This window comes from Mastigoproctus giganteus, chromosome 9 (assembly GCF_048544385.1).
Source record: "Mastigoproctus giganteus isolate SK-2022 chromosome 9, ASM4854438v1, whole genome shotgun sequence".
Lineage (NCBI taxonomy): Eukaryota > Metazoa > Arthropoda > Arachnida > Uropygi > Thelyphonidae > Mastigoproctus > Mastigoproctus giganteus.
Genome location: NC_143583.1, coordinates 110,470,946 through 110,488,880, shown reverse-complemented (window position 1 = coordinate 110,488,880; position 17,935 = coordinate 110,470,946). Strand labels below are relative to the sequence as shown.

The window sequence follows — 17,935 nt, the reverse complement described above, 5'->3', positions numbered from 1 at the left end:
AGTTGAAACAGGCATGCTTCATATGGACATGATTGAAGAGTTCCTTGTAACGGAGGCCTTTAGGGATGATGTGGTGACTTGCATTGGTGCGCGAAACAGAGGTGCTGTTTGTTAAGTGCTATCAAGATGAAGGATTTCTGCAGCTCCACTGTAATACTGTATATATATAAGGACCATAGGTAGAAGAATAAAACTGAACAGGCCTGTGGTTCTGGACTCGATAGATAAACAATAAAGAATACAGTTCAACCAGAAAAATGGTAACTAAGTTTAATAGGCTAAAAATAATAAATGAGATAAGTAATTAAATAGAAGCTTTCAAGATTAAGTATCTCTTCTTGTTTGTATATTTAAGAAGATAGGGAAAAAAATTTTTAGATTTTTAATAATAGTTAATGCAAGATCACATTATTTTGCTAGGAACCTGTCATGTCATGTTCAAACACCACTGGGTTAAAAAAAAATTTTAAAAATAAAAAAAAAAAATATATATATATATATATATATCAGAACACTTACTTGTTTTTTTCATTCATTAATATACCCCTTATATTACTGAATGAAAAAAAAGTGCTTACTTTGCACTAAAATAGAATTTCAGTGTTTCACTGATGATATTGATATAGTTATAAGCTGCTTTACCATCGGACAGCACAACCAGCTGTGGAAGTTGGAGATATTGATTTTAGAGATTAATCTTCTCTCCTCCCCCTCCCCCCCAAATACCACACACGCACATACTGGAACTTATTCTGGTTAAGTTCTCATTCTAAGATTAACCTGCTTAATTTATTTAAAATATCAGTTAGGAATTTAGAATGTATTATTAAATCTTTACAACAATTCAGAATTTTTGATTCTGAATTGTTATCCATCTGGTTTTTGTTATTAAAATCAGTGTAACAGAAAAGTAACTATGATAACTACTCTCAGAAGAAAATCTAAAACACATTATTCATTAATTATATTTGACAAAAATGACAAAAGCAAACATTTCAACTCTAGTCAAATAACTCGCTTTCCCTATGGATTCATGTGAAAAATGAAGCATGTTGATGTTATTGAATTGATGAAAGTAGAGCATGTAATGTATGGTAGCTAAGTTATAATTATGGAAAAAAACTAAAATCATTTTAATGGCAAATCACATATGCAGTGATAGTTCAGCAAATATCTGTGTCAAAATAAAACCAACACATTGAAATGTGCAGTGCATTATACCACATATGGACAAATCAATTTTTAGTTAGCATGTCTACTGATATCATATGCAAACAAGTAGTTAATTTCATCTTCATGTTATACTGTGTAACAATTTGCTTTTAACATCGCTCTTTAACAATCTTTTTTTTCTCAAGTTTTGAGGAGGAAAATAAATTCTCATGTATTTGTCATTTTTTTAAACCCTTCTTAGCTGATATTATATATTTATTATCAGGCTCAGGAAATAGCGCTTGTTGAGGCTACAGTATAACCAGTGAGGTTTCTTTTTCTTAACATATGCAAAACTAGGTCCTAATGTTTTGCCACATATGAACAAATTGGTATTACAGTAGATAAATATATAATTGTAAATAAAGATAAAAATCTCTGTAGTTTTTTCAGTATTTGAAGGTCTTTGTAGTGCAATTTATCAGTTTATTTTTAAACTTATCACCATATTTTCAACTTCAAGTATATAAACAAAGAATTATATATTCATCCAACTAAAAGTACCAAAATGTTTATATTCTACAAAGTGACTAAAGTCAAGATTGTTATGGATGTAGCCTTGAATTCTTTTGTGCTGTTCCTTTACTTATTTAGCTTGGTGGCAGTTGCACAGAACCTGACAGGTCTCTTTCTTGAGAATAACTGTTGCACATTAACCATTAATAATTAAAAATCTGAATTTTTTTCTACCTTCATAAATAAATTCCGATATTTATTTGAGATGTTTTGGAATTTAAAAATTGTTACTTGGAATGCAAAAGAATCTGCCAGGCCAACATAACTGTTTACTATTTTTGCCTTTCAATTCAATATGCTAGTTTGACTTTCAGCATCTCATAAACAACACATTACTCACACCTGTGGAGGCGCGGGGGGGGGGGGAAGAATCTGCTACAGAAAGTGAACAAACACAGTAATGCAGTAAAATACAGTAACAAATACAGTAAATTCTTGCTGTTTTTTCAAAGCCCGACTCAGTAAGGTACAATTCTGATCCTATATACCAAGCACAACTAAAAAATGAAATGGCTAAGGTAAAGAAAGCCAAAACAAGAACCACGAAAAACTTTGGGAAACTTTTAGCGATCAAAAGCATTTTCCGGTACCACAGCTGCTCCCTGCATTCTTGGTAAATAGATAGTGCATGTTATCGGTAGTGACGTAGAAGTCGATAACAATGTATTGATTAGTTTTTTTCTTATTATTAAAAGCAGATTATCGGAGTTCGTGAGTGGGCTAAAATTAACTTATGTATACACCCTTGTCTTAGGGTGTTTATTCCCCTTCCGGCTGTTTTAATCTGATACAAAAACGACTTCTACAGACAGCGTGTTATTGATAGTTGCAGTAGAAGTCATTTTCCTATTGGGTTAAAAGAGTGGGAAGGAGGAATATACACCCTAAGACTGAGGCAGTCTGGAGGGTGTACCCATAAGTAAATTTCAGCCACAAAGGCATTACACTCACAAACTCCAATAATCTGCTTTTAATAATGAGAAAAATCTAATCAATACATCATTATTGACTTCTGCTGCCGCTACCGATAAAATGCATCATCTGTTTACTGAGAATGCAGGTAGAAGCTGCGGTACCGTGAAACATCTTTGACCACTAAAAGTTTCCCATGGTTCTCATGTTGGATTAGCATTAGCATTAGTAGAGGCATAAAATACAAGAAAGCAAGCTTATGCAGCATCAGCCAAAAAAAAAAAAAAAAAAAAAAAAGCCTTCCCACTTCACCCCTCCATTCATTCCAAAATCCCTGTCCAGCTCAGCCTTAAATTTATTTAGGCTCTCAACATCCACAACAAAGGATGGAAGTCTGTTCTGCCAATCAACCACCTGCTGGCTAAAGGCAAACTTCCACATATCTATTCTACAACTGTCTTTCATCAATTTGAATCTGTGCCCCCTCAGGATTTTAAACTGTTGTTGTTGTTATTTGGTTTTTAGGAGCATTAGCAACTAAGGCCATATTGCTCCGGGAATATGCGGTGGTCATTCCCTGACCTTTCCGCATCCTCCATATTTGGTGGTGTCGGGCTCGAACCCTGGTCTAATCAAGAAGTGTGGGCTACACACTGCTGCTCCTTCCCACCTGGCTAGAGAGGCGCCTTTTTAAACTGAGCAAGAGGAAGATTTCCATCAGCATTCAGCTTGCTCAACCCATTCAAGGCCTTATACACCTCAATCAGATCACCTCGCAGGTGCTGCAATTTGCAGAACTTAAGTCTTTCTTGGTAAGAGCACCCCTTTGTTCCCCTCACCAATCTTGTTGCCCTTCTTTCTACTCATTCTAGCAACTCTACATCCTTCCTAAAATGAGGTCTCCAGACCTGTATACAGTACTCTAGGTGTGGCCTGACCATTGCCTTTTATAACAGGATAATCACCTCCCTGGCCCTGCTAGCAAAATTCCTATATTTCATTGACAAGATTCCATGACCTGCCCTGGCAGCCCATCTGCACTGCTCAGCAAACTTCATATTTGACTGCACAGTTACCCGCAGGTCTTTTTCACTTTCCACTTCCCTGAGTGTAGTACCACGCAGTTGGTACTACACATGTATTCATCAATATCATTGATGAATACACAAAACAACAATGGGCCCAACACCGAACCCTGGGGAACTCCACTAATAACATTTGACCACGAAGAGCAGTATCCATTGATTATCACTCTCTGACTTCTCCCACTCAACCATCCTTTTATCCGTTGTAGCAACTTACCCTTAATGCCATACCTCTCCAATTTGTACAGCAGTCTTCCATGTGCAACAGTATAAAAAGCTTTCCTGAAATCCAAGTATATGATATCAAAATTATTTTTGACATTCAATTGCTTTTTGACCACATCATAGTATCCAATCAAATTGGTCAGACAAGACCTCCCTTTAAAAACCCATGCTGTGTCTTAACTATTACTGCAGTCTTGTCTAGATGATCCTGCAATGCTTCTTTGACCAGTGATTTCATTATTTTCCCCAGAACACAAATTAAACTAACAGGTCTGTAGTTACTTATGTAGTTATCTTTTGAACCCACTTTGTGAATTGGTGATACATTTGCACACCTCCAGTCCATGGGGACCTCTGCTGAGTCCAAGGAAGCTCTCATAATTATGGCTAATGGTTTGCTTACTTCCTCTGCTGCCTCCTTTAATATAACTGGATAGATCCCATCCACCCCAGGTGCCTTCCTTATGTTTAACTTCAACATTTTCTCCTCCACTTTGCTCTCAGTTATTACAAAATCACTTAGCTCCCTGTTAGCATTTGATAAACTTCTGGCGCTCCCCTCATTGAATAACTCCTCATGTGTGAATGTAGATGCAAAATACTCATTCAGTTTATCAGCTACCTGAGCATGATCATCAGTAGTCAACCCATCTATGTTAAGTGGTCCGTATGATACTCTCCAGAAATTAAAACGAAAACAATTAAAAAATCGAAAATTTTACTGTAAGAAATAATTAACAATAATTAAAAATCAAATCAATATTTAATTGTGTTCATTTGATTTTTAATTATTGTTAATTATTTCTTACTGTTGGTAATTGTAAGATTTTCCATTTTTTAATTGTTTTCGTTTTAATTTCTGGAGAGTATCATACAGAAGTGTTCTACTTATCATATTGAGGTAAAAATCTCTTATTCTTTTACAAATTAAATGAATTAAAAAATACATACAATAAGTACTACAATCCATTAAGTAAAGAAGAAATATTAACATATAGCAAGGAGAATTTAAAATAAAAACAAAGTTGGGCACCTGTCAGATTCCATTCAACTGTGTTTGTTCCATCAGCACAGCTCTTGCTTGGTCAGGAAACAACTAAATTTCATCTCACCTCTTTTCAATTTTAGATAGAAAAGGGCACCCCACTTATGTCAAACCAGTTTGTGTGTTGTGTAACAGTAATTTATTTGCATAAAACATGTATCTTCTTCATGTATCCATAAAGCATATTTTCTTCTTTTAACAGTTCATAAGTTACTTTTAACACTTCAAGGTTAATCATGTGGAGATTAATCAGATTATCTTCTAATCATTATTACTTAACCTGAACATAGAATAACAACCAAAGTAAAGACACAAACCCAGTACATTATAACTAACATTAATGCTTTTGTTTCTATAACAGTTCTAGAAGACTTCTCTTGTTATATCTCTATCATTCCAGCTGGTAACTTACTACACAACATATGATCTAGTGCACTGCGTGATATGTTGTGTAATAAGTTCCAAATATCTGGTAAGCTCCTTCATATCAGCAGGAACACATTGCATGCATTGCACTGTGTTTCTACTGATATAAAGCTCTGTTCAGAGTATCTCAGACTACTGTTACATGTGGATATACAGTGAAGTAATATTTGAAGTTCTTGTGCATAAAAAGTTCTTACACATAAAAATTCTTACAATTTAACTGAATTACAAGAAATTTCAAACTTTCTATATCGTTATGGGACTCTAACAAATAATTAAGTTACAAATTACCTGATAATTACAACAAAATGTGAACATGCTCGACTCTGACCTGAGGGTTAGCTAGGGTTAGCTCTTAACTTTACATAGTAGCTTTGCACATATGGCTGCTAAACAAAGCTATTGGAGAATTTGACATAACTCTTTTTAACTTTTAGTTAACAAGGAGGCAAATTCTCTATACACTAATTGCCACATCCCCAAAAAATTTTACATTGTTATCGTCATTACTGGTTTTTATTTCGTTTTTCAATAGCAATGTTTTTATGCTGTTTGTGTAAAAAAAAAACTATTAGCATTGTTAAATTTGTAAAATTTTTGAATATGTTGTCTAAATATCATTCTTTTTTCTGCAAGTGATGGACAAAAGATGAGCAAGAGGAAGAAAAATTATCCTGATCCCATAGATGTTACTAATAAATTTGGGGCTGATGCTTTGAGGTAAATATATATATATTTCTTGAGAAAAGAAAATATCAAAAAAAAAAAAAAAAGTATGCTGAAATTAGAGTTAAGGGTGCAGGTGCATAATATTATACACTTTGGAATTATCTCATCATTACCTGTCAAAATTGCAGGGAAATTTTGCATAGATATGTATAAATGAATAGCTTATAAAATTCACCAGAAGCACAATGAACATATATTTCATGAAAAGTAATCATCATAAACACATAAAAATCATACAAATTTCCTAGCATGGATAAAGTTTGACAAAGATTGATAGAATGTGTAATTCTATCAGTCTTTGTCACTGAGCCCTCATGCCACAAACAAGGTTATTGATGACAGGTAAGTTGATAGCAAATCTCATTACTCTTTGAGGGTAGATTTTATCTCATTAGGGCTCTTGGAATATGAAATATTTTCTAATTTGCCTTCCCAAACCATGAGGCACATTCTATTCTATGGTGTTGTATTCTCTGGATATCTTCACTTTCCAGAAATTTTTCAACTGGCTGAGCCCTATCAAAGATTTTAATGTAACTTCATAGGATTGATTACATTAAAATCTTCAATAGGACGGACTACATTAAGGTCCTCAATTCCTTATCTTAAATTTACATTAAAATCTTACTAAGGTAGATGTTTGCATAACACATGAGACTATAAATTGGAAATTTGCTAATGAGCAATCAGTGTAAATATACCATATTTTGTTTGTAGTGAACTCTAAAGTAGTTGGAATGGCATTGATTTAGTTATATCTCATATTGTGACTACCTTCACAATGAGCGCCATGATATTGCTCTACCTTGAATAAATAACGCCTCACCAATAGAGAAGACTAATGTTACTTATTCTCAATGGATACCACCACCCAGACGACACTGTTTCAAGGCCTGGTGGCTTTTCATCGGTTTGGCAGGTAATCATGTTATAATCATGACAATCCAATTTATGAAGTGTAACTCCATGATGTGCGAGATGCCTAATGATGTGTGTTAGTATAAACTAAGGTAGATATTCGCATAACGCATGAGACTATGAATTAGAAATTCACTAATATTCTTCTCCATTGGTGAAGCGTTACTTATTTGAGGTATTGCAATATCATGGCAACTCGTTAAGGTGGTCACAATATGAAATGCAATTAAATCAATGCCATTCCAACTACTTTAGAGTTCACTACGAACAAAATATGGTGTATTTATACTGATCATTCATTATTAAAACCTTACACTATATTACATCACATTAGATTTTAATGTCATTACATGACATTAAAATCTTAATACTATTACCCCACCACCAAAATTATCCTTTTCATGTTTGAGAGCTGATATTGCACACCACATTAGATGTAAGTATTGTTAGTCACTATATAGTGATAATCATAACTCATCAGAAAAGAGAACTTGATGCCATTGTTCAGTATCCCAGTTGCGGTGCTCTCTACTCCGTGGTGAATGGATTGTCTTATGAGATTGATTTAGAGTAGTGTAAATAAAATTAACCGAAGGGGGTGACCCACTAGCACCACCCCCTTCATAGGAACCTCAGTGCTTGTGAACTCTTAAAGGATCTTATTTCAGTTGTTGGCCATTAACTAGCCAGATGTCAATGAACATCCCTACATGAACACAAAAAGAAGCAATAAACAGAGGTAACAAGAGATAAATGCCAAATATTAATTTATTTTAATATTGGGATTTCTTAGAATACAGCTATCATTATAGCAACTCACTGAGAATAATCCTAAATGTAGCATTAACTTATTTCATGATAAATAGTGTTTTGTTTTTTAATAACAATCCTAAAAGCATTTATCCATGTTTGCCTAATTATAATAGATTTCATTTATTTCACCTTTGACCACAGTCTATTGATCATCGCAATGGGTTGTCTCCCAGAGTAACTGAAGTAGAGAATCTGACAAGGTTCAAGGCAGAATTGGATTGTTACATTTTAACAATGAGACAAATTGTGATCAAGGGGTTTTTTGTTTTTTTTACTGGTGCAGAACAAGCTTGCTTGCTTCCTTGCATCATTTGGCTTAACTAATCCATCTGAATGCCTATCAGTTGCTCCTTTCACTCCATACATTATATAGACTGACACTGTTTTCAGTTCACGGATTTATTTTCAGTGTAGTAGCACAATAATTCTTTTTATGTTGTTACCTTCAAAAGAATAGGAATGTACTGTGGGTCAAATGACCAATGAGTATAACAAACAGCTATACAGACAAGTTCAGTAGGCAATTAAACCAGAATGTCTCATGATGGCAGAATTAGAGGTAATTATTGTCAAGATCAAAGGGAAGGGCTTTTGCTTTTGTAAAGGTAATTACAGTGGTCTCAGAAAGTTTATAAATTCAATTTCAGTGGGACCAACTGATGATGTTATAAACAGCAAATTCTAAATGGAAAGAATTCAGGGAAGTTATTATAGTAGATACTAAGCTTTTTATACAAACTGAAATATATTGTTCAATGCCAGAGAAGAAAAGTGTGTGGGATGCATATAAATTATCAGTTGATACAGAAGTCTGCAGTAAATATAAACTAGTGCACAATAAAGTCATAAAGGAGTTTATAAAAGCTAATGTAGATTACAAAAAGTCTCTGACAAAGAATGTAAAGAAAAGTAGTAAAGTATTTTTTGCATATATTAACACTAGCAGAAAACTGATGAATCACATTAGCACTCTAGATACAAATGACAAACTAAATATTTTTCATCTGCATTCACCTGTGCAGTTTTTAGAGGATGGAAAACCAAAAGTACACCACATTATAACTGGGAGCTAAATAGTTTCATTATCCCTTAAAAGAAAGTGGATGACAACTTGTTGAAACTAAAAGTCAATAAGGCACAAGGGGATGGCAGAATACCTTATTCACAAAGAGGGATTGAAGAATGAAGTGGGTAATTACAGACCTGTAAGCTTGACTATTGTTCAAGGGAAAATAATGGAGTCACGTGTTAAAGAAGTAATGGACCATCTGGACAGAATGCAGTTAAACTGCAGTCACAGCATGAGTTTGTTAAGTGGTGATCTTATCCAACCAATATGATTGGATACTATGATTCAGTAAAAAAGGGAACTGGATGCAGTAAACCACCTTACCTCAAGGAGGTAAGCAAACCTCCTAATTATGAGAGCATCCTTGAATTCATGGGAGATCCCTATAGACTGGATATGTGCAAATGTCTCCCCTATGCACAAAGAGAGAGATCAAAAGGTGAAATGAGTACTTACAGATCTGTAAAGTTGACTACTGTTCCAGGGAAAATAATGGAGTCACTAGTTTAAAGAGGTAATGCAGGATCATTTAGAGAGAATGCTGTCAAACTACAGTCACAGCATGGATGATCTTATCAGACCAAGCTGATTGGATACTATGATGTTGTAACAAAAAAAAGATAATGGATGCAAAAAATAATTTTGACATCGTACACTTAGATTTCAGAAAAGGCTTTGATACTGTTCCACATAAAAGACTGTTGTACAAATTGGAGCAGTATAGCATTAGGAGTAAGTTACCGCTTTGGATAAAGTGATGGTTGACTGGGAGAAGCCAAAAATTGGTTATCATTGCTATTGTTATTAGTGCAGTTTCCTGGGATTCAGTGCTGGCCCCATTATTGTTTTCTTTATTTATTAATGATATTGATGAAGGCATATTAAACTTAATGTCTAAGTTTGTAGATGATACACATGTTAACAGAGTAGTTATTGATGTTAATCAGGATGTGCTACTGTAACAAGATCTGGAAAAATTAGGCAGATAGACTGAGAGAAGACACTTGAAGTTATGTTGACAAATGCAAGGAATTACATACAAGGAATAGCAGTAATCTTGGAGTAATGTATCTCTGTGTGTGGTGCCACACTGAAAGTAGTAGGGAATGAAAGAGATCTGGGGTAATTGTGTGGTCAGATATGAAGTTCTCTGAGCAATGCAGACAGATGGATAGGACTGCTCACACGGGGTTTGTCAGTGATATATAAAAATTTCACAGCAGTGATATGGAGGTAATTATTATGCTGTGTAAGGCAATGGTAAGGCTGTATCTTGAGTATTGCATATAGCATATAGGTTTGCATATAGGTTTGGAAGCCTCATTTTAGACAAGATGTGGATCTGTTGGAACAGGTGCAGAGAATAGCAACGAGTTGTTTAGTGAGCAAAACAAAAACTCTTACAAAGAAAGACTTCATTTCTGTAAATTGCAGCATCTGGAAAGTGGGCATCTGTATGGATATCTGATTGAGGTGTTCAAGGCTCTGAATGGATTGAGTAAGTGAAATGTTGATGGCATCCTTACTCTAGGTTGGACAACACATGTAAGGGAGTACAAATTTAAAAAAATTTGTTTTCAGCCAAAGGGTAGTTTGAATGTTGGAACAGACTTGCATCTGGTGTTGTGGAGGGGGGTGGGTAGCTTAAGTACTTAGAATTCGAAAATATAATGAACTGCTAATTTTGAATGAAAATATCTCAAGATGAAATGTGATTTGAAGTTTTCTCATTTTTGACAGAACTTCAAACCAAAATGTGTTTTTTTATATAGAAAAATTATTTAGAAAGTCTTGATGTTTAATAGTTCTCTGAACTCTTAAAACAAGAAAGATTGAATAATCAATTGTTGAAGGAGAAGTACAGAAGTTTTGGATCCAATAAAATTTCTCTATGCAGTGTAAAAATGTTCTGAGTTGTCTTTGTGCTATTCCAAAAGGGACCCACTTAATTTGCCTTCTAGTAAACATAACTCAGCATGATGAGAAAGTATAATCAAGTTTCACTAATATAATAATTAAAATCATCTTAAAATATAAATTTGAAGTTATAAAATGTCACTTGCTACATTTGTAAACAATTTATTTGCTCTCTCTCTCTCTCTCTCTCTAATAATGTGCTTGTGTCCGTACCTTTAAGTAACATTTGAAAATGATATGCAGTTAATTTAATTTAATTAACATCCATATAACCTTTGTTATTTTTGGTAGTAATGTGGATATGTGTATCTTATGCTTAGTTATTTTTATGCCTACTGTTATATTCTCTTTGAATAGGGTTTATTTAATAAATTCACCAGTGGTACGTGCAGAAAGTTTCCGATTCCGAGAGGAGGGTGTAAGAGATGTTCTTAAAGATGTATTTCTACCATGGTATAATGCATACAGATTTTTAATTCAGAATGTGGAAATATATGAAAAGGTTAGATAGCAAAATATGTTTTGATAAGTCTTCTGGTTTGCATATCATTTTTGATTGATTATTTAATTGTTTAATTATTGTTTAATTCCCCTTCATTGAAAATCTCATAAGACAAAAGTAGAATCAGAGATGAATTTAAGTTAATGAATGACCACTCTAAAATATACATTATTTCAATTTTCTGGGTGAGAGTCAGACATTAAATTATTCTCTTGTTTTTCTTTGTGATAGGCTTTATTGAAGCAGTCTGGTTGAGGATTTAGCAAAACTGCAATATGCTTTTCCTAAACTTGTGCTAGGTGCTTTCTCTAATTTTATTTTGCACAAATGATAGTATTCTCCGTGTAGAACTTTAGGAACATTTATCACCATCAGAATCTCTTCGCCATAAATATATCCCTAGGCCAATCTGCTAACATTCCTAATTAAGTCAGCTTTTTCTCCAGAGTTTTCATGATGGACATTGCAGTTGCACCATTAATTTTTTTTTTTTTTTTTTTAATCTTTATTGTACTACTCATAACTCCTGTGTCCATACACGTGCACATTACAACCTGCGCCTCCGTAGCCAGGTGGGAAGGAGCAACAGTGTGTAGCACACGCTTCTTGATTAGACCGGGGTTCGAACCCGTCACCACCAAATACGGAGGATGCGGAAAAGTCAGGGCATATTCCCCGCATATTCCCGGAGCAATATGGCCTTAGTTGCTAATGCTCCTAAAAACCAAACAACAAACAAACAAACAAACAAACAAACATTACAACCTCATAAATTCTCAGGATGTGGCACGTGCCGGACTTTTGAAAGTTCTGGTTTTTTGAAAATTATACTCGTAGCTTAAGCATGCAGATATAATTTGTATTATGTACATATTCTATACCTGACAAACTGGTGAGCCAATAGCATAATTTAATGCAGTCAGTCAAGCAATCAGAGACAAAATTTTAATTTTATTTATAGGAATTTGGTGGGTGAGCTTTCAGTTGCATAATAAAATAAGCATGGTTTTTGAAAACTAAATAATCTAAAAATATTATTAAAATCACATTTTGATATTTTTATTAGATAATGCAGTAAATCTAATCTATAATCTCCATGGTGATGGCCACTAACATTAGGCCAAAGTGCAAACTCATGCTGCCAGATCATGTCAGTGAGTGTGCTTGCCTGAGAAGCAAAGGTCATGGGTTTGAATCCTGCCTGTGGTATAGGTGCTGTGATTGCCCAATATTTTTTTAATATGGAGTGTAAATGGTGCAGTATGATTTCAGGTATCAAATCGCCTTGAAAAATAAATACAAACTAAATATTATACTGTGAACTAGTATTGAATACCTTGAAAAATGAATGATTTTTGTGTGTTGCAAATACATTGTTAGCAATAATGTTCAGTCTAGGAAATATGTAAAACAGAAAAAAATTGGTGTTTAGAATTATTAATTTAGAAATGTAAGATTTACCTCTATAATGTCTTGTAGAACACTTCAGTGCTGATACTCTCCATAGTTGAATAATTATACAAATAGATTACATGTATTCCACTCCCTCGTAGACAAGATCAGCGATCCAATGCACCCCGGAATCGGAGAACTACGGACCCCAACCCCAAAATACATCAAATCGTCCAATCTTTGAGCGAGTGAATACAATATATCTGTATTTTAAAAACAATTTAAATGATTTGAGACAAAATAAATACAAACTAAAATTATATATATATATATATTATATCATTTATTTATATAAATTATATCATATATATTACATATATTTATTTATATATGTTATATCATATATATATATATATATATTTTACATATATATATATATATATATTTTACATATATATATATATATATATATATATATATATATATATGAAATATATTTATTATTACATATACAGGGTTGTTAAAATTAAAGTATCCCTATGTAGAGGGCTCTGGAGCAAGTTCTAAGGCTTGTACTGAAGAGAAATTTGGACAACATGTACAATAAATAATGCACTCGCCATTTATTGGGGGGGGGAGAATTTGTTACAAAATTTGTCATTGTATGGCGTATAACTATCTTAGTTACGATTATGCAAATAACTTATGTTATTTGCATAATCGTAAGTTATTGCCACAGTGCCACTACTCAGCTCTACTGTACTGTATAAAAGCAAAGCAGTCTCTTCAAAATCATACAGTAGATGTTTGCCTCCACTACAGCAGCAATGCCAACAATGTTGCAGGAAAAGGCTCTATTAGTGAAGCTGTACTATCAGAATAGCAACAATGCAGCTGCAGCTATCAGAGAATTCTGGCATCAGAAGTGCTTAAGGCATGGACCTATGACTGTTTGTGCTGCAAAATGATTGCGAAATTTGAAGCGACAGGACATCTTGGTGTTTAACCTGGTAGAGGTCGAAAACGAGTGGACCCCTCTAGTGTTGAAGATGTGGCTATGGTTGTTGTGAATTTATCAAGTCAATCTCCATGTGGTAGCGCAAGTGTGCCAGCTGTTTCTCGTGAAGTGGACATTACCGCATTCCACCGTAAGGCTAGTAATGCATCCGGTGTTGCGGTACCATCCTTACAAGATGCACATGCTACAATAGCTAAAGCATGGTGATGCAGATATTCATTTCAAAACTTGTCCATTTAAGCAGGAATGATGAAGCCCACTTCTGCTTAAATGGACAAGTGAATATGCATAATTGTCACATTTGGGCAACAGAAAATCCTTGAGTTATCCAAGAGGTCCTGTTGCATTCTCCAAAAGTGACAGTGTGGTGTGGATTTATGGCCATATTCATGATTCGGCCATATTTTTTTCAACAGGTAACACCAACTGGACCCCGCACCTGTTCCGTCACTGGACAGCGATATTATGAAATGTTCGGCAAATTTCACAATACCAGAGCTGCAACAACGTGGGTGCCTTCAGGATACCATATTCATACAAGATAGTGTGCCACCCTACATCCACCATTGTGTCCAAAGATTGCTAAGGCAACACTTTACAGACAAACGGGTCATCAGCCATTGTTTCCAGATATCTTGGCCACCCTGATCAGCGGACCTCACCCCATGCAACTTCTGGTTGTAGGGTTTTTGAAGAACCAGGTGTATCGGGAAGGGTGAGAGCACCACTAGTGGTTACCTGTGTTGATTGTTATTATAAGTGCTCTTGTTAAGTGCTTTTATATATATAGTTTTAAGTTGTTTATTTAAATTTATTTTGTGAAATTCGGGTATAGTATTATAAAGTTCATCAGTTGTGACTATTTATCATCAAGGAAAGGTAACATTTATGCTAAATTTACAGAAAGTCTGTTTTGGCAGTTGGAACATTCTTTGTTCTAACTGTCAATTCCAGCTGCCTATGCTTTAACGTAATGCTGGTATTTGAAAGTTTTAAGAGCTGATATTTAAATTCTGAAAGTTATGGATGCAGGGGACTTTCATTGGGTGGAGGGTTTTCAACACTGATTAGTTACATTCAATTTTGGGAGAAAATATCATCTTATCTAAAATATATTGATTTTTAAAGCCTTTGATGGTTTAATTAGTTGAGGCATATACAACCATTGTTATATATATATAAAACTGTTTGTTAAATGGAGTCAGATTCACACAGGGGTGGTCTCACATCTGACGAAATATATGGTGTGGAACCAGAGGATGTTGCAAATTTTATGGATTTAAAAAAAAAAAGGATTCAAATGTTAGTAGAGAGACCACTAAGTTGGAAAATTTGACACATAAATTGAGTAAAAATAGGAATTCTGTGTGTAAGCTGGAGTTTCAGGATCAAAATATGTCACAAGGAAAATTGGCGAAGGGATTAAGCAGAGAATCTACTGATGCCGGAGATGCAGGTGAAAAATTGATGGAATGGGAGGAGGTTCTCTCGGGTAACACTGTCAAGTTGGCAGAGTTGGATAGTAAGGATGATGAGGGCGTTGCACTTTTTACACCATGTTGATTGTCTAAATATTCCATCAAAGGCGGAAATGCTATGGTGAGAAAGCTCAGTTGGATCAATGTGTTCATCTTGCAGTAGATCTCCTGTTTTAAGAAGCAATAGGAGAAAAGTTAAGACCAAGTTAAAAGTTAAGCAGTTATGGTCTCCAATTGTTGGAGACCATAACTGCTTTGGTGAACCAGATTCCTGAGGCATGTGTGATGAAAAAACAGCCTTATAGAATAATGAGAGGGTTCATCGTTTAAGGCCCCAGTCCTGGTGTGAGACACTGGGGCAACAAGAGCAGCATAATTCCAGATTTTGGTTTGGAAGTATTTCAGATGTGGCTGGAATGAGAACTTGGTATTAAGCATTACTTCAAGGTACTTCATCATTTGTGTTGACAATTTAATGGTCTTTCCATCTATTTTAATTTGGGGTGGTCTACCAATGTTTAGTTTGCCTTTCAAGAGTATAGAGTTAGTTTTGGTTGGAGATATTTGAAGGTTATTCTCTTTTGCCCAGTTTTTGAGAATGCAAAGGGCATGATTAGCAAGTGTCTCAAGGCCGGTTCTGGAGTCCGTGGCCACAGCGATGATAAGATCATCAGCATATGCCTGAGATTTGACCTCACCCAGATCAATGTTGAGGAAGTTATCCAAAACAATATTCCATAATAAAGGTCCCAGGACCGAACCCTGCAGGCAGCAGCAGAAGCTGTTTCTTGAGACTTTCTGATATGGAGCATTAACTACGACAGTTCTGTCGGAGAGATATGATTTGATGATCTCTTAAACATTTTTAGGGGTGGAAGCTCTGTGAAGCCTGCCAAGGATGCTCGGCCACCAAAGTGAGTCAAATGCCCCAGCGAAGTCGATAGCAATAATCAAGAAGTACTTCTTGTCTGCGTCAGAAGCTGCTATGAGAAGGTTCTGCAAGACATCAACCATGGAGGAACCATGTCTAAACCCATATTGTTTTGGTTAAGGCAAGTTGGCACCATTGTAGTGCTGTAAAATTCTATTGTGGAGTAATCTTTTGAATAGTTTACTAAGGACTGGAAGAAGCGATTGGACAGTATGATTCTGGTAACTCTGGAGGTTTTGTGGGGTTCTTAAGGATGAGTTTCAAGTTTGCTATTTTCCAATCGATTGGGAATATTCCAGCTTGCAAACATCACTTGAGGAGATTTAAAATGACCTCGGGGGTGTGTACTCGACAGTCTTTTTTGATTATTTCAGGCTCCATCAGGTCCTGTCCTGGGCATTTTCTATCCCTAATCAGAACACTTGCAGATGCAGCTCATCAACACTAAATGGGGGCTCCAGGTTATACATATCATAGTGGTCGTTCTCATGGCATAGTTTGAGCTGCTCCGCAGTAGAAGGAGCTGGTGGCTTTTGGAACTTCACATTCAGGATGTTACCAATAGATTGTTCCAGGAGGTAGTCATTGTGCCCTGTGGGGTTCTAGTAGAGGTAACAATCTCACCCCTAGGGAGTTTGTTGGTGGTGACTTTATACACCACTCCCCATGGATCAATGTTCCCTGAGGCAGATACCAATGCCTCCCAGGATTGCTGCTTACACTTCCTGATTTTTGCTGTGTACATGTTCCTGGCTTCCCTGTACAATTCCCTGAGGGCTTCAACTTCAGTGACAGGCCAAGATCATCGTGCCCGCTGGAAGGTCTTTCGCCTTGAGTTCACCTCCCTGCAGAGTAGTTGAAGTTCCTGGCACTACCGGGGAATGGCACCAGGAGCTGGGTTCTCCTAGCAACTATCCTTATTATATCCCACTGGAGTTCATTTGGCTAGTGCTGTTGGTTTTGCCCTATTGTAATCTGTCTTGTGGAGGTGATCAGCGAGGTCTTGAAGAGCTCCCAGTTGGCTTTGCTTATTGTGTATCTGTTAAGATCTCACTTAAGAGCAGGAAACCTGACAAGGGTTCTTGAGAGCTGGTACGTAATGACCCTGTGGTCTGAAGTGGTCCACGAGTCCTGAACTGTCCATCCAGTGATACTGCCCGCAATACTTCTAGTGGCAAAGGTGATGTCAATTGTTGCCTCCCACATCATGTTGCAGAAGGTTGGTAGATTGTTCGGTTGATTTAACACTGCAAAGGGAGAGTTGGACAGGAACTCTTCAAATCACTGACTGTTTCTTGTACCCTGTCTGTCCGGAGTGGTGCTATGCCATACAGGCGACCTGCAGTTGATATCAGCACCAACGATAATCTTCTCGTTTGGAAGAATTTGCAAGACATTTTCAAGGTACCTAGTGGCAAAGGTAATGTCCTCCCCTAGCCTGCAATACAAAGATATAACGTAGAAGCTTCCCATTCAGCTAATCATGTGGGCACATACTGCCTAGGCTGTGCATAAGTGGTAGATTTTGGTAACGGTGATTTCGTGGTTCCGTACTGCGATTGCGGCCCACAGTGTACCCTCCTCTGATTGAATTATTTTATAGGTCAGTGGGTATCTTCTGACCTGTCTCATGTGAGTGTACGGTTCTTGGAGGATTATTATATTTGAATTTTCTTCATCTCTGTTTTTATTCTGATTTGGTCGGCCATTGCTCTTGCCCACTGAGCATTAATTTGGAAGAATTTGG

General features: G+C 35.8%; 1 protein-coding gene across 2 annotated transcripts in view; it reads left to right on the top strand.

Annotated features, from left to right (window-relative positions):
• The window catches only part of IleRS (Isoleucyl-tRNA synthetase), a 430,056-nt gene that overhangs the window by 236,419 nt on the left and 175,702 nt on the right, over positions 1-17,935 (top strand). For both annotated transcript variants that reach the window (XM_090381523.1, XM_090381522.1), the window contains exons 17-18: positions 6,058-6,141; positions 11,225-11,369. In XM_090381523.1, coding sequence (XP_090237649.1) covers positions 6,058-6,141; positions 11,225-11,369 — 229 coding nt within the window. The remainder of the gene's footprint in view (positions 1-6,057; positions 6,142-11,224; positions 11,370-17,935) is intronic.